This window comes from Lucilia cuprina, chromosome 6 (assembly GCF_022045245.1).
Source record: "Lucilia cuprina isolate Lc7/37 chromosome 6, ASM2204524v1, whole genome shotgun sequence".
Lineage (NCBI taxonomy): Eukaryota > Metazoa > Arthropoda > Insecta > Diptera > Calliphoridae > Lucilia > Lucilia cuprina.
In genome coordinates this window covers 49,365,666-49,388,724 of record NC_060954.1, presented here as the reverse complement: position 1 = coordinate 49,388,724, position 23,059 = coordinate 49,365,666, and the positions used below count along the sequence as shown (strand labels likewise).

Here is a 23,059-nt window from a genome sequence, read left to right as displayed (position 1 = left end):
AAACAGAAAAAAACTTTACCCATCGGTGTCTAAATCATCCACAATAAGATTTTCCCACATGTGAGAAGCAACAGCAGCATCGGCCCTTTTTTTATTTATTTATTATCAAAAAAAGTATTCATTATTATCATTTTCAAATAATAATTATTTTGCAGAATAGTTTTAAAATTATTTTCTCATTATTTAATTTTTCTTAGCGAAAATTAAAATTAAACCAATATTTAGTTTATAGAAAAAAGTTATTTCATATTCTTTTTTTTCTAAAGAAAATTTTCAACTTACCAAGTATGCTCAGCATTGAAACCAACACGTCCATTAGTACCCACACACACGGTAAAACTCTTATCGAACCAACGATTATAACCATTGCCATGTAGCAAAGTTTTACCAAAGTTATCCAATAGTTCGGGACGTGTCAAATCAAATTCATATGGAACTTCATCTAATGATAATACGAATGCAGCTGATTCAACGGTATTTAATGAAACACGATTAACACCACGTGAAAAATAGGTATTACGAGCCTCGGCCCATTTTGAACGATTCCAAGCGGTCAAAGCAGCTAAATGTTCTTCACCTGGCAATGGTGTTGCTTTGGAATTAAGGATCTCTTCCATTTGTCTGGAAATTAGAAAAATGTTTAAAATTTTTATTGAAAAATCTGATTTTTAGTAAAAATATATTTGTTTTCTAAAATAAGGATATATTTTTTATATATGTATATTTTTTTTCTCGAGCTTACATTTGAATTTCGCAAGGTCTCAATTGACGTCCTTTGTAGTAGATTAATACTTTGTAATAGCAGCCTTTGTGTAGAACCACAATATGATTTGAGTCCTTATAGTGCACAATACGATCGCTTTCTAGACCAGGTACTCTTACAGTATTGAAAGTACGTTCATATTGCCACGAGCACAAAGGAATCATACCTTGAACCATAATCTAAAATAAAAAGTGCAACTTTTAATTAGTTTTTAAGATTCATCCACAAAATAAATATATTATTTATCTATTTATCTATTTATTTATCTATCTATCTATCTATCTATCTATCTATCTATCTATCTATCTATCTATCTATCTATCTATCTATCTATCTATCTATCTATCTCTATCTATCTATCTATCTATCTATCTATCTATCTATTTATCGATCTATCTATCTATCTATCTATCTATCTATCTATCTATCTATCTATCTATCTATCTATCTATCTATCTATCTATCTATCTATCTATCTATCTATCTATCTATCTATCTATCTATCTATCTATCTATCTATCTATCTATCTATCTATCTATCTATCTATCTATCTATCTATCTATCTATCTATCTATCTATCTATCTATCTATCTATAAACTTACCGGTTGCAATTCTTGTCTTTCTATAGCACGTCTAAATGACAACAACAAATAAACGATATTAGCTGCTCGAGCCGCTTGATTTTTAGTCAACTCCATGAAGATAGCATCGGTACCATAGAAATTACTGTTAATCATCAAAGGGGAACGACCACGTAGGTAAACATATTCCTCCCACCAATCAGAAACATAATTAGTAGACCACCAACTTTTCAATACTAAATACCATTGTAATTTCTTGCCAATAGTATTTTCAAATTCATTAGCCAAACGTTCCATACGTGCATAATTCTCATCATCCAAAAGAGGACGTGCTGATCTCAAATAACGTTGCATAGTTTCATGTACCGACGGCAAAGGCAGTCTGGGTAGAGAACCTTGAAAACTATATAAACCGGGTTTATTCCAACTAGAAAATACCTTAACGGCACCAGCCCAAAGTTTAGTGCGCAAAGATATTTTACTACCCGGCGCTCGAGATTCATACATCCAACCCTTATACATAAGCAATAATTTTAGAGTGTAACGCATTGTCATACAAATACTTAGCCAAACAATTAATGAGGCCAGAAAACAGGCGGTTATTTGCCAATTTATTGTATTCGCTGGTAAATGCACTAGAACACGATTTATTATATTAAACGGCGCATTCATGCCGGCAAAATGTAAACCCAGCGCTATGGCCGTTATAAGCCAAAGACTGTGTATGTGTGCGGGATAAACGCCATTGCGTATACCGTTCTAAAAAAAAATACGAAATTAAATTTTAAATTACAATTTATAGTTGATTGTTATAATGTGTAACAAAAAAAAAACTTACCCTGGCTCTGGCTAAACGTTTCTTCCATGATCTAATACCAGAGTTCCATACTAAATTAAGAACTTCTTGATCATAGTTGATATCGAACCCTTCATGGGTAATGGCAAATGAAAAGGCTACGGCTTGATGGGCTTCAGCCATATTTAGGGCCCACAATTACGCACGTATACAGGAAATTATTTCAATATTTGAATAATTTTTATATACAAAATTCTATAAAAAAATAAGAAACTACAATTTATTATATATTTTTTATGGAAAATACTAAATAAATAGATATTAATCTTAATTAGGACCTTATTTTTATAGCAAATGTTATATGAATGAGCTTTAAATACCCACAGTAATTGGTCTGGTATTTAAGTTCATTATCAAATGTCATTATATAGCCGCTAAGAAATTATTGTCATAAGACCTAGAAAATTATTTAGACAACCAAAGTTTATGATAGATAAAATACTTATTTAGGTTGTTTTATTCAGACGTAAACAGAAAAAAATGTCTGCTAAAACTTGATTGATAATGTTAATCTAGAGTAGTTTCCCAAAATGTCTGGAATACTGCTATTATTAAATTTTAGTTATTTAATGTTTAAATTTTTATTTCTTTAATTGGTCCTTTATATATTACAAATTTCCGAAGATATTTTGATCAAATTCTTCTTTGATTTCTCTACAGTCTATCGCGCAACATCTTCGACATCTTCACACTAGAGATCTATAGTAGAAAAACTAGTCTATAGTCAAAGTGATAGACTTATCCATAGACTAGTTAGTAGTCAATCGACTAGTTCAAAGTCTAATCCATTTAGTAGTCCATAAGTTATTTAATATACTAGTCAAAATAGATAAATTAGTAGACAAGTCCATAGACAAATTAATAGAATAGTTCTTAGTCAATAGATGTTTAAAAATCGTAAAGTAATTTAGTACTTTTAAAAATTTAGTTTTTAGGAAATTTTTGTAATTTAGTTTTTTAAAAATTTAGTTTTAATTTAGGAAAATTTTGTACTATTTCAAAAAGCTAAGTTTCCGTGCCTGATATTTACATGAATGTCGAGAGTTTTAACGTGAACACCTGCCCTGACGGCCTTATTTCACGGTGGTCTTTTTCATCCACTGGGTAGACTTGAGAACGGTCTACCATCGCCCCTTTATCCTTCAATGAAGAACTCAGGTGGTAATTTTTGTACATAGGCTTTGACCGGTCCATGCACAAGCACTTTGCTGAAGTATGCGAGCTATCTAATCTCTGACCATTGGATGGCCTCTCTTGATTCGGCAACAGCACCAAGAGACGTAACCGCTAGACCGGCCAGACTAGAGGTCACCTCCTTTTACCTCGAGATTGCAATAACACCAAGGTGGAGGCTTCACCAAAGTACATGCCCCCGGGGGCCTGAGGTTTACAATTGAAATCCCTACTAAATTGTATTTTTATTATATTTTTTCATAAATTGATTAGTACAAGTTAAAAATCAATTTCGTAATAATTCAGTCAATTATCAACTTTATTAGAATTTAAAAAAAGTTTAGTTTAAATCAAAAAAGTTTATTATAATAAATTGATAACAAATTAGGTATTTGAAAAAAAATAATAATTGTTAAATAACAATAATAAAATGAACTTTGTTCGAAATACTTAAAATTCAATTGAATGAAAAAATAAAATTGTATGAAAAAAATGCAAGTGTATACAATAAAAATTTACAAATGTTTACTAGTTTTTTTTTTTTTTTTTGTTATATTAGTGTTATTATATTACATAAATAATAACAAATAATACCAAACAAAAACAATAATTGTAAATAATATTCTAGATAATAAAAAAAGGTAAAAATACGTTGTGGTTGCAGAAGTTAAAATATTATTTTATTTGTTTACTATTTTACACAAAATTGCCTTGATAAAATTAAATTGTATTTTTTATAAGTTTCTTTTGTTTATTTTTGTTTTGAATGAACAAATACTACGAAAAGCAAAAATACAAATTTAAACCATCTACTATGACTGCTAAATAATCATAGAAAAGAAAAACATTGAAAATAGTAATCTGAAAAAGAGACATTCATTAATAGTTTAAAACATAATAGAAACCTCTACGAAAAAAAAACAAAAACAATTAAATAAATAATTATTGTAAACAAATGACGTTGTCGATTATGCTACGCCATTATTTGTATTTAGAATATTTACAAGTATGTATGTAAATATATTTAATGTAGATATACATACATACATACATGTGTAGTAACATAATTTAGTCTATATTCTAGTCTATAGTATAGTCTATAGTCTAGTATATAGTCTAGTCTATAGTCTAGTATATAGTCTAGTCTATAGTCTAGTATATAGCCTAGTATATAGTCTAGTCTATAGTCTAGTCTATAGTCTAGTCTATAATCTAGTCTATAGTCTAGTCTATAGTCTAGTCTATAGTCTAGTCTATAGTCTAGTCTATAGTCTAGTCTACAGTCTAGTCTACAGCCTAGTCTACAGTCTAGTCTATAGTCTAGTCTATAGTCCAGTCTATAGTCTAGTCTATAGTCTAGTCTATAGTCTAGTCTATAGTCTATATTCTAGTCTATAGTCTAGTCTATAGTCTAGTCTATAGTCTAGTCTATAGTCTAGTCTATAGTCTAGTCTATAGTCTATTCTATAGTCTAGTCTATAGTCTAGTCTATAGTCTATTCTATAGTCTAGTCTATAGTCTAGTCTATAGTCTAGTCTATAGTCTAGTCTATAGTCTAGTCTATAGTCTAGTCTATAGTCTAGTCTATTGTCTAGTCTATAGTCTAGTCTATAGTCTAGTCTTTAGTCTAGTCTATTCTATTGTCTAGTATGTTGTCTAGTCTAATTCTAGTCTATAGTCTAATCTTTCACATAGTGTACATAATGGTTGCACAGACTGATGTGTGTTACCATTCCATTTCCGTAAACATTTTAAACACACATCGTGGTATTACTGTAGCTTGATGACAACAATTTGTAAACAATTAATACGACAATTGTTTAAACAAAGCAAATTCAGAATACATAAATACATACGTATCACTAACTTACTACAAGACTGACCTAACTCAAAATTAGATTTTTTTAAACTTACTATTTAAAAAATACGGAGATCTAAATTTTTCATTCATATTTATCTATTTTTAAAAATGTATAGGTATTCGGTGTGAGAGAATAAGACATCTGGTCGTAAAACTAATTTATGTTCCGATAAAACATAAAATCCAAAGTATTACGATCTTATTTCGAAGGAGGAGAAAGAACTAGATGCAATTTTTATAATATCGCTCCTAAACTGTTTAGAAATAATTTTGATCATGGTTCAATTTTACTATCCTTTGTAAATGCTCTGCTGGAAGTCTGCTTGATTAATCACATAATTCGTTGAAAAGTTATTTAAGAAATTGTTATTTGAAACTTTCTGTTTTTGGAGTTATGCCACTCTTTTAGTAAAAAAGCTATATTATAGCAATTGTATAATATTATTTTGATTTGTATAAATTTGTTCAATTGAATTTAAATCATTAATACGAATTGTTTAATTAAATATTTTTAATTATAAATCCAGTTTGTTTTCCAAACAAAAGGTGATTTAGATTATGATTATGTATTAATTAAAATTAATTTTAGAACTGAAAAAAAAGTTTATTAAAAATTGTTTAGTATACAAGTCTAAAATAATAATTTTATAGAAATAATTAATTTTTTTCAGTAAATATCAAAAATTGACCTTATTTCAGCGTAAAGCGGACTCATACTAAAAACGCGAAAAAGTTTCTTGATGTTTGCTGCTTCTAATTTTGACAGATTTCGGGCAAAGTCTTTTATATGTATGTATCAAGAAAACATAGTTTCGAGAAAAGTTGACATTTTATAGTAAGATAATAGATTCCATATGTATGTATTGTAGCATATATTTTATATTCTAATAGTATTCTATGTTAGCCAAACTTATTGCGTCTAATATTTGTGCAAAATTTTTCAACATTGTTTTTGTTGCAAATTAATTTATGCGATAAAATGTTTGGACTTTGCACGTTTAAGATGTTTAAACCGTTTCAAAGTGTATTTATATTTTTATCCCACATTATAATCGATGGAGAAAATTCAAAATGTTTAAATATGATATTTACTTAAACATATTAAAACTGTTGGCTATACAGACCATGCGGTCATGCTGATCAGAGATGAACAAAATGATTTTACATCATGGACATCTTTTCGCAGTTATTTTGGTTTCGTGATCTTAACTTATAAGACCAATTTGTATACACAGAAGATACTTAAGGGATAGAACAAGAGTGACAAAAAATATTATTCTTCAGATAAGATATATATGTATAGCATATAACAGAGCTGCAATTTGGCTCAGGCAAGCGTTTAAACTAAATCGATTGTGGTAAAGAAATGGCTGACATTCTTAGCGATCAATTAATAAGTAATATTTAATGGATATTTTGAATACTCTGTATGGATGTTCTTAAAATTCATTGTCGACTTGTTAATCGTGTCCACCTTACAGTTCATAAATGTACCTGATGAGATATAGTGGTTTAATAAAACATTTTTCTCTAAATACTAGTCAATAGACTTGTCGATAGGAAGTCACTAGGTTAATCCAGAGACTAGCTATTAGACTAGTTGGTAAACAAAGAGACAATATGAACAAAAGTGGTAAGCTATAGAATAGTCCAAAGACTAGTATATAGAATAGTCTATAGAATAGTTTAAAGACTAGTCTATAGAATAGTCTAAAGACTAGTTTATAGAATAGTCTAAAGACTAGTCTATAGAATAGTCTAAAGACTAGTATATAGAGTAGTCTAAAGACTAGTCTATAGAATAGTCTAAAGACTAGTCTATAGAATAGTCTAAATACTAGTCTATAGAATAGTCTAAAGACTAGTCTATAGAATATAGAATAGTCTATAGAATAGTTTAAAGACTAGTCTATAGAATAGTCTAAAGACTAGTCTATAGAATAGTCTAAAGACTAGTCTATAGAGTAGTCTAAAGACTAGTCTATAGAATAGTCTAAAGACTAGTCTATAGAATAGTCTAAATACTAGTCTATAGAATAGTCTAAAGACTAGTCTATAGAATAGTCTAAAGACTAGTCTATAGAATAGTCTAAAGACTATTCTATAAAAGAGTCCAAAGACTAGTCTATAGAATAGTTCAAAGACTAGTGTATAGAATAGTCTAAAGACTAGTCTATGGAATAGTCCAAAGACTAGTCTATAGAATAGTCCAAAGACTAGTCTTTAGAATAGTCCAAAGACTAGTCTATAGAACAGTCCAAAGACTAGTCTATAGAATAGTCCAAAGACTAGTGTATAGAATAGTCCAAAGACTAGTCTATAGAATAGTCTAAAGACTAGTCTATAGAATAGTCCAAAGACTAGTCTATAGAATAGTCCAAAGACTAGTCTATAGAATAGTCCAAAGACTAGTCTATAGTATTGTCCAAAGACTAGTCTATAGAATAGTTCAAAGACTAGTCTGTAGAATAGTTCAAAGACTAGTCTATAGAATAGTCCAAAGACTAGTCTATAGAATAGTCCAAAGACTAGTCTATAGAATAGTCCAAAGACTAGTCTATAGAATAGTCCAAAGACTATTCAATAGAATAGTCCAAAGACTAGTCTATAGAATAGTCCAAAGACTAGTCTATAGAATAGTCCAAAGACTAGTCTATAGAATAGTCCAAAGACTAGTCTATAGAATAGTCCAAAGACTAGTCTATAGAATAGTCCAAAGACTAGTCTATAGAATAGTCCAAAGACTAGTCTATAGAATAGTCCAAAGACTAGTCTATAGAATAGTCTAAAGACTAGTCTATAGAATAGTCTAAAGACTATTCTATAAAAGAGTCCAAAGACTAGTCTATAGAATAGTCCAAAGACTAGTGTATAGAATAGTCTAAAGACTAGTCTATAGAATAGTCCAAAGACTAGTCTATAGAATAGTCCAAAGACTAGTCTATAGAATAGTCCAAAGACTAGTCTATAGAATAGTCCAAAGACTAGTCTATAGAACAGTCCAAAGACTAGTCTATAGAATAGTCCAAAGACTAGTGTATAGAATAGTCCAAAGACTAGTGTATAGAATAGTCTAAAGACTAGTCTATAGAATAGTCCAAAGACTAGTCTATAGAATAGTCCAAAGACTAGTCTATAGAATAGTCCAAAGACTAGTCTATAGAATTGTCCAAAGACTAGTCTATAGAATAGTTCAAAGACTAGTCTGTAGAATAGTTCAAAGACTAGTCTATAGAATAGCCCAAAGACTAGTCTATAGAATAGTCCAAAGACTAGTCTATAGAATAGTCCAAAGACTAGTCTATAGAATAGTCTAAAGACTAGTCTATAGAATAGTCCAAAGACTAGTCTATAGAATAGTCCAAAGACTAGTCTATAGAATAGTCCAAAGACTATTCAATAGAATAGTCCAAAGACTAGTCTATAGAATAGTCCAAAGACTAGTCTATAGAATAGTCCAAAGACTAGTCTATAGAATAGTTCAAAGACTAGTCTATAGAATAGTTCAAGGAATAGTCTATGGAAAAGTGCAAAGACTAGTCTATAGAATAGTTCAAAGACTAGTCTATAGAATAGTTCAAAGACTAGTCTATGTCAATTACTAATCAATAGACTTAACTACTGAATAATCCATAAACTAGTTGATCCATAGAACGAAAAATCTAAAACTTTTAAATCAAAACCTTCGAGGTTGCACTGAAAATGTAAATAAAATCAAATATTTTATTTACATTTTTATGGAAATTTTCTATCAAAATTTTCAAAAACTAAAAACATATGTTTTGAAAATTTTCCTAATCTTTGTTTAAAAAAAAATCGATCAATTTACATTTAATAGATGCAGGTCTAACTTGACAAACATATTGACCTACATTTTTCGTCAGTTATTGTTGTTTTAACCGGTTTATTTTGTTATTGTTGGTACTATTAATAGTAGTATGTATGTATGATACTATAAAGATTAGGAATATGTATGTTGCTATCACATATCTACTGTTATTTTTTGTAAACATGTTGCACAACATTTAAACAAATATGCAGTTAAAAATGAAGAAAACTATTCAAAAGATAAATATTTAAAAAAAAAACAAGAAAACACAACAAACATCTCATAAAATACAAAATATCGTACGTAGGTGCTACTCTCTGAGAATAATATTGAAATCTGAAATAGAAATCAAAAGAGAGTGTATAGTTGTTTTAATCAGATTTTATAATGTATATTATTGTATTTGTAATTTGTGGTAGTTAGAAAGAAACAAAATAAAAGGTTTTTAATAATTTATTGTTATTGTTTTTTTATATTTAATACATTCAAAGTATTTATGTTGTTATTGTTTTTTTTTGCGCGACGTTAGAGGTCCAAAGTCCAATTTTAATTAAAAACATTTTTTGGCAAATAAAATTTGTTTTGTTGATAAAAATAGCAGAAAAATTATGTTTGTTTTTATAATGCTTTTTTTTTTAAATAAAAAATATGGGTCAAGTTTTTTTAATAAAAAAAAATAATTATGTTTTTTAAGTTTTATAATTAATTAAATTAAAAAAAAAAACTAAACTTAACTGTAATAATTATAACTTAGTTACCAAGTTTTGATGTTAAGTCTTAACTTTTCTAAATTATATATAATTAATTAAACTCCCAAAAAACTAACCTCTATTGCAATAAATATATTTTTTTTAAAGAAATCTCTTTTTATATTTATGTACAAAGTTGTTTTTCCTAATTATTTTCATACACTTTTTATTGTTTTTATTTTCTTTTTTTTTGTTTGTTTTCTATTTTAATTTTACGACGAAATTATTTTCTTTTCAAAAAAAAAATATATATTTTTTATACACAGTATTCGTTTTTTATTTATTAACACAGTTTTCTTGCCGCTAAAAATCTTGCTGATCGTTAGCAAGTCAACGTCTAACTGACTTGAATGTCTGTGGTGGAGGTCTAATTAAGCCCCCCATAATATTCGTTTGCCTTTAACTGTATTATTTGTACTCATTCATTCGTTGTTTGTATTTATTATATTGAGATGATTGCCACCAGTCGGTCGCACTAGACGTTTTTATTTGTATTTCTTTATTTTCTTCTATAATATAAAAAAGAAAAAAGTAAGAGCGTTTATATTCGGCCAGGTCGAATCGTATATACCCTCCATAAAAACTTTATAATGTGATCATCAGTTGGACTTTCGAAAGAGTTACTTCGATCAGTAATGGTTTAAAGAAAGTGATAACTTTTTAATAAATTTTAAATAAATTTCTCTTAATATTACAATATTTGTAGATTTATTGACATGAATCATATAAAGACCCAGAGAATTTACACTTCGTAGGTTCAAGACATAATTGTTGATGCCTTACAAATGAAATGACAAATTATGTAAGAGTCCTATATTTTTTGGCTGTTGAGTATATCAAGTTCTATCTATGTAGACTGACATAAATCGCGTCCTAAATGTTATTGTACTGTGAAAGTTCCCCCCGGGGGCATGTTACCTTGGCGAGACCGGTGCTGTTGCCATCTCAACAGGATATATTGATACATGCTGCGCGACTATTTGTATGGGCAATTATTGGAATTAATTGACTTGGGAAATTCCTACTTCCTTTGTTACATTGATCGGTTCATGATCCATTTTGTTGGGTATTTCGGCCTACCAAATATGTCTCTAGGTGCTGTTGCCAAAACAACAGAGCCATCTCAGTAGTGTGGAGGTTAAGGAATGCACCGGAATGGGTCATTAGATGATGGAGATTGTGTTTTAAATAATGCAATCTTTCATGGCATCATAAGGGTGGTCATCTTCCGGTATATTCGAAAGATCGATTTCACCTAATTTTGAAGTTTGTCTCCCCTTCTATTGACTTCAGACCAGTGATTGCTTTTTCCTTGCCCGGCTGTGCATTGGGCTTGAGCCTATGCTGCCTGTCATTTTGCAACGGAGCTACTGTGGCAAGAGATTAGATTGCTTGAGTACTTCAGCAAAGTGCTTGTACATGGCATATCCATGTACAAAAATTGCCACCTGAGTTTTGCATTGAAGGATTCAGGGCGATGGTACACCGTTGTCAAGTCTACCCAGTGGATGAAAAACACCATCGTGAAATTAGGTCATCAAGACAGGCGCACTCGTTAAGCTCTCGATATTTGTGTACTGCGGAAGACGTCACTATATGTATGACATTTTATTAGTAAATCTATTATGGACCAAAATACCACTTTGGGTGAGTCCGGTGGGTTAATTAAAAATGTTCTTATATCTTAAACCGGACGATGTGGGTTGCATTTCCAATGGAGACTTTTGTAAAAGGAGCTTTCAACAGGCCCGATTGTAGCTTTGGTGTATTTTTTTCGGATCTGATACAACATACTCCCTATTTTATAACTAACTAACTAAATGTTTAACAAACTAAATAACTAACTAACTAAATAACTAACTAAATAACTAACTAAATAACTAACTAACTAAATAAATAACTAACTAACTAACTAACTAACTAACTAACTAACTAACTAACTAACTAACTAACTAACTAACTAACTAACTAACTAACTAACTAATTAACTAACTATCTAACTGACTAACTAACTAACTTACCAACCGAATGACCAACTAACAACTTTACTACCTAATTCTCATCCCTCGAGTTAAAGACCCCACTGTTGCCGATAAGTAGCTCAAAAATAGACTTCGAAGCTCTGGACCATACATGAGAGTTGTATTCCATTTTCGATCTGATATAAGTCGTGTAAATAGTAAGAAGATCAGATCAGAAGAACTGATACACTTATATGCTTCTTTCGACTCTCCTGAAATATGTTTTCTGCATTCGATGTTACAAACGCAATGATCAAATGATATAAGCCCTATGTTTTGATGGTGGGTTCAAAACAAAATTATCTTGGGAGAGATAATATTTAAAGGTAAAATTACCAAAAGTAGAGTAATGCAATGAAAAGCAAGTGATTAACGGTCACAGATGTAAATACAGACCCACTATGAAAGGGCACAAACCACCAACAAATATTGTATTTGTCATTTTGTAATTTCTTGTTCACATTTTTCTTTCTTATCGCTTCAATGCGTTCACAAGGGGTCATTAAAAGAGTGGCATCATTAAGAGAGTTTTTCTTGAGTTGTAGAAATACTGACTATTTTCTGATAAATTTGGTACAAATACCTTTTAATTAAATCGTATAAATTCTATGTCTTGAACTTGATAACTTTGTTTTATGTCTAAAGAAAAAAGCCAAATTTTAGGTTAAAAATTACAGGCATTGATTTTTGATAGAGAGTTTTATTAAGACGTTTGACATTTATGCGTAATTTACTCATTTGTTTAAAATATACCCAGCAGTTCGACGGGACAGTTCCGAACTGACCACTTAACCTACCATTTGTGGTGGCCACTAGCCACCTGACTATCCAGGTGACCGATCATTCTAACATGGGCTTGTCCTACGAGGATGTCAATCGTCACACCCTATAAAAAGACAGTAAAGAGACGATTGCCTCCGCTCTCGCTAACAAATGGGACACTAAAGTGACTACTGTCTTTATTCTCGAAATAAAACAACTTTTAAGAGTATAATCTCTAGGTTACTTGAGGACAGTAAAGAGACGACTGTCTCCGCTCCCGCTTACAAAGAGGACACTAAAGTGATGACTGTCTTCATTACAAAGGGTACATTTGTGACGAATGACCCAAAACATACGAATTACGATTATCCAGGTGGGTAACTATTAGTGGAAATTACTGTCTTTTGCGTATGCATTGACTCTTTGTCGAACTGCTGGGTATTTATATCATGCAAAAATGATTTTCTTAATATTTTCACAAGAGAATTGTGGTATGTACATGCATATATATGTACATATATCTAACGCTTCTAAACTCACATAACTTGGTCAACGTCTTGAAAAAAAAACTAGTCTCTAAAAATGTATACTGGGGTTTTTACAAACAGTCTGTAATTGTTTAAGTATGTAATAAATGCGACAAAAATAAACTGCATTTCAAAAAAAAAACCTGTTGATAAAATGTTGTTGTTTACACACCCATCGGTATTGTCCTCCAAAAGTAAAAAACAAGTTTTTATCTGTTATTCTTTTTTAATTTTTCGTCTATCAATCAATAATCGAAAAAAAATATTAGGGATAATCACAATTTTTACTTAATTAATGTTTGTATTAATTGTGATAAGAAGATTTTTGTGTTTTAAAAAAAATCTGAATAAGTAGTTTATATCTCGTTGTGTCTGTTTCTCTAACTGTTTCTAAATAGTTTACAGACTAGTCTATGGAATTGTCTAGAAACAAGTCTATAAAAATGTCTAAAGACTAGTCTATGGAATAGTGACTAGCATATTGACTAGTCTATTAAGTAGTCTAAAAACTTGTGTAGGAAGTAGCGTATTAACTAATCAAAATCAGAAGTTTTAATTTTTACCAAAATCTTTCCTATTGACTAGACCATGAGTTATATATGGATTTGTTTATTGACTAGACTATGGACTAGTCCATGAAATAAGTCTATTGACTAGACTATGTACTAATCCATGGAATAGTCTACTAAGTATTTCATGAACTAGTCAATGGAATTGTCTAGTGACTAGACTATGTATTAGTCTAGGGACTTACTTATTGACTAGTCTATTAAGAAGTCTAATGACTTGTATATGACGTAGTGTATAAACTAATCTATGGACTGTTCAATTACATACTTAGTCTATGATCTATTCTGTTAATGATGAAATATATAAAGAAAGTTTTACTGTTACCATATTGGCCATGAACAAATCTATTGATTAGTCTAGGTCTATGTTTTAGTTTATGATCAGTCTATTGAATAGTCTAAGGAGAAGTCTATAGTTTGATCTATGGGTAGTCTTTGGTTCAGTCTATTGTCTAATATATGAACTAGTCTATGAAGGAGTATATTATTGATACTACTTACGGGGGTATGTACTGGCTTTAGACTATCCCTAATATACATACATACATAAGTAGCGTAAAACTTATTATTACAGAACTTTGAACTCTTATGTTCGTTGGTTTAGTTAATTAAATAGTTACGTTTGTTTAGATAATAATAATAATAGAAAACACTTCAATAAATACGTACAGTGCGAAGAGAAATATAGCATACAAAATACAAGTATGCTATATTTCTATATTCTAGTCTATGGTCTAGTCTATAGTCTAGTCTATAGTCTAGTCTATAGTCTAGTCTATAGTCTAGTCTATAGTCTAGTCTATAGTCTAGTCTATAGTCTAGTCTATAGTCTAGTCTATAGTCTAGTCTATAGTCTAGTCTATAGTCTAGTCTATAGTCTAGTCTATAGTATAGTCCATAGTCTAGTCTATAGTCTAGTTTATAATGTAGTCTATAGTCTAGTCTATAGTTTAGTTTTGTCTATAATCTAGCCTATAGTCTAGTCTATAGCTAAGGCTATAGTCTTGTCTTTAGTCAAGTCATTGTTTTAGTCTGGTCTATAGTCTAGTATAATCTAGTCTTGTCTCATCTGGTCTAGTCATAGTTGGCCTTGTCCGACTGTATTTTTTGTTTTTTTTTTTTTTTTTGTAAATAGTACCGAAAAGGAATTTTGACCAAAAACTTAATGCACATAGTTTTTTTCCATAAAATATAAACCCCGTTATCTGTTATAGATATGTAGTATGTATCTCTTGTCAACCTGTAGGCACATAGATGGTGAATATGATCAATCACTGTTTGGTTTTACAACATGTCTATCATTTTATCAAACACTTTAATTAAGAACAATAAAATTTGATTTGATAAAATATTTACTTTTACATAAATATATATGTTTATAATATGTATAGGTAAATCAAAAAGTCAGAAAGCATAGCTAATAAGAGTCATTTACATGTGTACTCAAAGATATACATATTGCTCAGATTATGGAAAAAAATGTCACAAGTTTAAAGATCTGAAAACTTTTAATACAACTATTCTGGAATGTAATAGAAAACAATTTTTAAAGTTTAGCTTTTAAATTTGAAATTAGATTATTTTGCTACATTTTAACTTAATTAACACATGTATTCTTATTAAATTATATTGATTATTCATGTGTGGGGCATAAATATAGATGTATGTACATATATTATCAGTCAGACTGGACAAAAACAATGCTTTTTATTCTTGTACTCTAGTTTACAAAGATATTTTGTTTAGCGTCATTAAAACAAAAATAATTCGCAAAAAATGTCCCACACACAATTATTCCTTATCATACTGATAGTATGGAATACATATGTATGTATGTACATAGTAAAGCATTAACCACACATGGCCATTTTTAATCAATACATTTTATGATTGTTTTTTTTTTTTGCACACCAATTATATGCGTCTAACAATTCGCTTTGCCAGTTATCGCTTTTAATTAGCTTTCGATTTAACTGTATAATAATAAACACATACTTAGTACGATCGTAGTGGTTCATTGTTTTTAATCTTTGACTTTTGTAATTGTTCAATTTTATTTGCATTTCCTTTACGATTCCATTCATGTACTTGGTCCCCCCTATAAAGGGTTCCAGTAAAAATAATTATATTAATCGAAATGATTAAATTCTTTTTAATTAAAGTGATTAAGTTTTTTTTCTTTTTTTTTGCAAAAATTTATTGCCAAGTTTTTGTATTACGTATGACGCAAAATTATTCGCTTGAATATTGATAACGTAGTCTAGAATCTTTTTATATAATCATGAGGCATTTATATTGAGCTAGATTTCAATTAAAAATTTGTTGTTGTTATTTTTTTTTAATTTAAAATAATGGTGGCAGAAATTTAAAGTGTGCGATTGTGTTTTTGAAAATTTGCTAATTTTGAACTGTAAAATCTCGAACACTGTTTAAGATCCAGTTGTAGGATAAGTAACGAAGTTGGGAGTACTACTTTGTTGGGATATTGAACCTCGGACGATATTAGTGACCGTCAGGTTTAAATCTTTAATCAAAAACTAAAATGGAAATACCACATACATAAATAGAAACGACAAAGCAACAGACAAATCCCCAAATATATATTCCAGAGAACTGTTGGATATTGGACCCAGATAGATTGTGGTCAAGTGGAACATAAGAACAAACACTTGCTCAAGGCGAATAGACTACAATGTGAAGTCATTTCATTTTGCGGCGAATTCATAAAGTTTTTTATATATGTAGTTTGATAGCGTCGGGTTTGAGAAAAATTTTTTTATATGGAGTTTGACAGCTTCGGGCTAAATTTCCGTGGACAAAAAAAAACAATCAGCTGTTGAAATGACTTCACCTTATTAGTTTCGCTATGCACTTGCTTTAAACTGGCAGACAAAATGGATCATTACGAAATGTGACAAATGGATTGAATTGAATATGGTGCCAACTGATTTTAATATATCCGCTGACAGCTAGGAGACAATAAGAGTGATATCAGGTGGCAAGGTGATCAGGTGAAATCTAACGCCGTATTGGTCTGTAAGAGAGCATAACCAAATACTCTTTCAATCGCAAGCTCTGCATAATATAGGTACAGGCCACTCGTCAATGAAAGAGCTACCTATAAAGCTTGGGAAAGTTAAGCTGAATTATTCTGTAATCGAAAACATTTCCGAGATAATCCTTTACAATAAATTGGAATAATAGAATGATTGGTAGGACCACTTATATTGCATGGGAAGGTCTACCAGACTAGAATACTAACCACTAACCTACCGGAGGTGTCATATAGCGGACATGATTGTTTAACTCCAGCATTTATGTAAAATGACTGACTGATATTCTCATTGTGAAGCAATTTATCTTCTAAGTGTTTTACAGCTCCTATTTGGCCAGAAACTCACCAGTACATTACTTAGATTGCTCTCTTGGCATGTTACTCTCTCTTTCTATGTTACGATTGTGAATTGAACAATTGTATATGGTGTTAAAATTTTAGTAATGTATCGTTACTTCCTTCCAGACAATTTTAAAAGTTAAAAGGTTGACCTGAAACATCTCTAAAACTTTGTCATCCCGTGGAGTAGAAAAATTCAAATCGATTAGTGGAAAAAAAAACAGTGCTACGTTAAATAATAGATATCCTAACAGATCACGAAATTTTTTAAGTAAAGGACATTCTGAGAACGATGACCCGTATAAAGAACAAAATTTTGTGTAGAAGTGTACGGGTGGGATCGTCTAAAACATATACAAAAAAGTGAAACAGCTGTTTCCATCTTAATTTGTTATTGTTTTATACCAATCGTGTAAAAAACACAAAATCATACGATTTTTATTCTCGTTTTTTTTTTTTTTTTGTTATTCGGATGGAATTTAATTTTACTTTTTTTTTATAAAGACGAAGCGCTTGTAAAGATCTAAGGATCTTCTTTCATATAAAACAGCTTTAAATTTTATATAGATATGATACAATAAATTATTTGAAGATTTTGTAAACATTTTAAATAGTAAAAAAAATTTCAGTTAAAACGAGTTTTTGAATTTGTGAACATTTTTTCCTTAAAGTTTCTAGACAATTTAACAATGTATGAAATATTTATATATATCTTAGTACACATGTATAATCCAGACACAACTAGTTCAAAGACTTTCACACTAAATTGAAGTAAAAAAAAAATAACTAAAAATAGTATCCACGGAATAAGAAGAAAAAAATAATAATAAAAAACACAAAAAACTATTAAAGCACATTCCCAACTCATCGTTAAACAACTTAAAAGACCAAAGTCCAACTTTATTGAATATAAAAAAAAGATATACATAAGTATATATAAAAATACAACTGAATGCAAGACAATCATTTCAAATCAAGAGGTTTGTAAACAAGTTGAAAATATAAAAAAATTTACTATATATATTGTATCTTGTATTTGTGAGATACAATCATTAAAAAGTTTAAAAATTAAAAGAGTTAAAATCGTGAGAATGAGAGAAAGTATACAAAAGTTATTTAATGATGTGGGAGAGTTAGATTTCTGTTCTGTATGTCAAAATATATATAGTATATAGAGATTTGCATAGTGAGGGGTATATCTTAATTGAGTAAAATTTGCTCTCTTTGATAATTTTATGTTTTCCGCTTGTCCTTGTAAGAAATTTGTTGAAATTCTTAAGTTTCTTTTAAAACTACATATTCTCCTGTTTAACCCTACAGAGATTTTTATATATTTAATTGAAATCCAATGGTTTTTAGCAATATTCAATTGGTTTATTAACATATTACATCTTTCATGGATTAGAATGTCTAGTCCCTATAAAGGGACCTTCAGACGATCACACTTTACATACGACAAGACTAATGAAAAAATAAAATGAAATTCCATCCGTATAACAAAAAAAAAAGAGAATAAATGATTTATATTTTTTCCGCCTTATGCAAAAACGATTATTAAGTTAACAATGGTTGTTAAAACCTGTTTTTATATGGAAAAAGTGTGCAGTAAACCATTGTTAACTTTAATAATCGTTTTTGCATAAGGCCCTTTGTGTTTAGACGATTGGTATAAAACAATTAAAAAGTCCGATAGAAACAGCTGTATAACTTTTTTAAAAATACATCCCTGATCTAATGAGACCGGCTTGTTTTTTAAATCATTTCAAAAAATGAAGATAGACATACGACTGGCAAATTTTCCATCTGTATTCTCTCTCAATGTGTGATGGTTTCATTACATATTGCGTTTAGACGATCCCATCCGTACTCTTCTACACAAAATTTTGACAGATCATATTACTTGAGTGATCGTGTAAAGCCGGCTTAAGTAAGAACTTCTAAGACAACCTTAAAAAAAAAACTTTAACTTTAAAACTATAATAAAGTCAAAGAAAGGTAGTTTATAATAGACATGGTCAAGTCTTTTACCATTTTAAATCTTTAACGATTGAATGGATTTTAGCCATATTCAATTGTTTCATTAACATATTACATCTTTCATGAATTAGAAGCGTTCCAAAACTCATTCTCATTGAAAGGCCTAAACATTTCAAGTCCATATAAGTAAGAACTTCTTAGACAACCTTCAAGAAAAACTTTAACTTTAAAACTATAATAATAAACTCAATGAAAGGTAGTTTATAATCGACATGGCCAAGTCTTTTACCATTTTAAATCTTAAACGACCTTAAGCCAATTTCTGTTTGTCTGTAGACGTCGTACACTTGACGAAAATCTAGTCACCCAAATAGATTGTATTAAAGTTCGGCTGTTTGACTTTTTATATGTACATGTGTGAGTTTAGTTTTTATTTTTTGTTGTTGTCCCCCCAATACAACTACTTTATGTACGACGATTTGTTTACATTTTATTTCCTCTTGTCTACCTTTTTGTTTTTTGATGAGATCCAAAGTCCAAAGTCTACTTAAAATTATAATGTATATAAACGAGAAATGTTTTATTCACGAGAAGTATGTACGTTAAGAAAGAGCGCATTTAGGTTGAAGTTATTTATGAATAAACTTAATAATTCTCGTTTATAATGATGTTTAGATACTGTTTATATTTAACTGTTAGTATGTATATAAAAATATTATTGGTAGTTTTGAAATTATAATTTTAACATACATTTTGATTTTCGTTGAAGTGGGTGTTAATTGAAAAGAGATACAAAGAAATATAAATGTATATATTAAAAAAATTATACCTATTAGACTAAAAACTCCTTTTATTTGAGATTCTTGAGATAAATAGTTAGTTAGTGAGTTAGTTTGAAATGGGGATGTATACACATCAAATCCGAAGAAATGCACCTAGGCCTCAATCGGGCCTGTTGTGCGCTCCTCAACCAGTGCCACGGGTGGGAAACGAACCCACCACCTCCGGTCTACCAGACTAACCTCTAACCTACCGGAGGCCACATGAGATAAATAACGAAATGCATAATTGTAAATCTCACGGCATATTAGGAAATATTCTGATACGATATTTAAATCGTTAGAGATCTTCTGCAGTAAAGGAACTTTAAGTATGTCAAAGTTCATTTTTCTTTGATATAGGATAGATAATAGGCGGCCAAAGTAAGAAATTGATACTTAAATCTAACATATACTAATAGATGAATCGCGTCATCTTCAAAATAAGAATATATAGATGGAGGAAATCTATACTGTAGAATGAAATTATGTAGCAGGATACGAGAAGAGAATATAGTTAACGGAGTCTATTTAGATCTAATAGATTTCTTGAGAAATCTTCCATAAAGAATGAGAACAAGTTTTTAGAAGAAAATAATAAAAAAACAAGTAGGAAATTATAGTCGGGCTACGCCGACCTTATAATACCCTACACCTTTTACAAAAATGTAATGTGACTTAGTTGACATAATAAAGCATTTTAGTTGAATTGTACCTTGCCCCAAATATACATACTTAAGTCGTTTATTGTTGAATAAACTTGTGGACTTTTTATGTGAAATTTTGATGGGGCCTTTTTATAGGGTCTAGGGTCATATGACTATTATGGAATTCGTGAGGGTCAACAAGTATAAAACATGGTTTTTGCAGCTTTTTGTTGAGATGTGAGTATATTAAACATAATTATAAATTTTAACGTTCTATTCGACGGGTTCAGTTGTATGGGGGCTAGGTGAAATAATAGACCGATGTAAATCATTTTCAACAGGCTTCGTAAACGATATCATAGACGATCATGTGCCAAATTTCATTGAATTATCTCCAAAATTGCGACCTGTAGTTTGATTATAAAGTTTAAAAGCCCTATTCGGGGGTACAGTTGTATGAGGGCTAGGTGAAATAATGAACCGATGTTAACCATTTTCAATAGGCTTTGTCTACGGTGCCATAAACTATCATGTGCCAAATTTCATTGAATTATTTCCAAAATTTAAATTGGTGGGTTCAGTTGTATGGGGGCTAGATGAAATAATGTACCGATCTTAACCATTTTCAATATTACCAATCAGACAGAAGCTTGTGTTAGCAGATTTGTGTACTTAAGTCATGGTAAACTTGATTCAACTTCTTAATGCCCTTTATCTCATTAATGATCATGTTTTTATCAAAGGGTTACAATTCTAATGAGAAAAATTCCAACAAGAGACCTTTCCTACTGACACGTAAGTAGGCAAAAAGGAAAAATACATGTTAACAAATGTAAAAATAACCATGTAATCCAAAAAAAAGAAAGAATTTCAAAATGTTCGATTTGTTTTACCCCTTAATAAAAACTATTAAATGCACAACAGGGTCATTGAATTTTTTTTTCTTTTTACAAACACAAAAACAACAAATAATATTAAGAGGAAAAGACAATAATAAAAAAATAAATAAATTACACAACCAACAAGTTGAGATAATAGAAAAAGAAGAAAAACAACAAAAAACTTAAAGAAGATTATCAAGGAAAATGCCACATGCTAAGTAAAACATGCAGCAAAAGAGAAAGCAAAATGGAGGGAGAATTGTAAGAAACGACAAAAAAATGTAAAGATATTTTAAAAATATAAACTATAATTAATATAAAACTTACCTTGAAGGAAATAAATGTTGAAATGATAATTTGGAATAACACTTTTTTTACTAGAATTATGTTAGAAGAAGTAGATGTCTAATAACAAGTTTAAACACTTAAAACAGAAAATTATGTTGACAAAAACTTATGTTTTCTTTTTGTATTACTTTTTATTAGCAACTATCTATTGCTTTTAACAAAAACAACAAATTATTAATTACATATAATTAATGCGTCACCTCTCTCCCGTCTTATTTAGTTAATTGCATTCACTTTTTATTTTTGTTATTAAAATGTTGTTAGTTATTTTCCTTAGTGTATGTGTGTGTTTAATTGCAACAAAAACACTTTGACGAATGAAAAAAATATATATAAAAACAACCGTAAATAACAAAAACACAACCGCACTTCACAAAAGTAAACAAACGAATGAATAAGTGGAAACAAAAAAGAAAATATCGCAACGAGATTTTTGTAAATAAAAACAAATAAAAAAAAACTGTTTTATCGGCTTCGGTTCTCTTAAAATGATCTGATGTAAATTCTGTAGTATATTAAGAAAAAGAGGAAACAAGTGAGAGTTCTATATTCAGCTGTGCCGAATCTTATATACCCTTCATCATGGTGTGTTAAAAAAATAACTGTCAGTACTAAAAAGTCTTCTTTTACATAACTTACTTCGGGCTCAATATGCTTAATTTCATGTTTATAGATTCAATATTAAGGAAAATTCAAAAGAGTAACTTTTGAAAAACAAAAAAGTACCCAAAAAATTCAAAAAGTACCTTTTAAAAAACAAAAAAAAAATGTACAAAAAGTTAACTTTTTCCGGTTCTCAGCTAATTCCGATTCTACATACTTAATTCAAACATACAGGCAGTTTTTTCCCTCGGGGGGCATGTTACCTTGGAGAAACCCCACCTTGGTGTTATTGCAATTTCGCGGTTACAGTATACTGCCTGGCTTAGTTCATGCGTAAATTGAACCAGAGCACCACTACGGGTGGCCAGTTGCCCGCAGGACTATGTCCTGTCTGGTCAGTTGGTTGAGGTTCCTTGGGGATCCACGTAGTGGCTGTAGTTTAAACCTAAATCGCGGGAAGAAGGTTGCTTGGTTAAAATACTGATATGATTTTCATGATACATTTCTGTTATCGTTCCTAGATGCTGGATCGGTACGAATTACAGATTGGAGCTGATAATGAAAAGATAGGGTATACAAGGTGGAGTTTTCTGATGTTTCCTGACTTGCATTCTATATAGAGAGTGGAGTAACTGATGGATTTGAAGGATGAAGTGGCGGAGTGGAAGGATGGTGCAAGGTCACTGCCGTCTCTTTGA

General features: G+C 30.1%; 1 protein-coding gene across 3 annotated transcripts in view; it reads right to left on the bottom strand.

Moving 5' to 3' along the window:
* The window catches only part of LOC111680063 (carnitine O-palmitoyltransferase 1, liver isoform), a 26,804-nt gene extending 4,688 nt beyond the window's left edge, over positions 1-22,116 (bottom strand). The window contains exons 1-6 of one of the 3 annotated variants that reach the window (XM_023441682.2): positions 21,738-22,116; positions 2,185-2,397; positions 1,368-2,105; positions 743-942; positions 283-621; positions 20-85 (exon numbers count right to left, since the gene is read on the bottom strand). In XM_023441682.2, coding sequence (XP_023297450.2) covers positions 20-85; positions 283-621; positions 743-942; positions 1,368-2,105; positions 2,185-2,325 — 1,484 coding nt within the window. In that variant the 5' untranslated portion in view covers positions 2,326-2,397; positions 21,738-22,116. Of the gene's footprint in view, positions 1-19; positions 86-282; positions 622-742; positions 943-1,367; positions 2,106-2,184; positions 2,398-9,891; positions 10,156-21,737 lie in introns of those variants that run through there. The other 2 variants (XM_023441681.2, XM_023441683.2) reach the window with 2 other exon arrangements.
* Between the last annotated feature and the right edge of the window lie 943 nt (positions 22,117-23,059).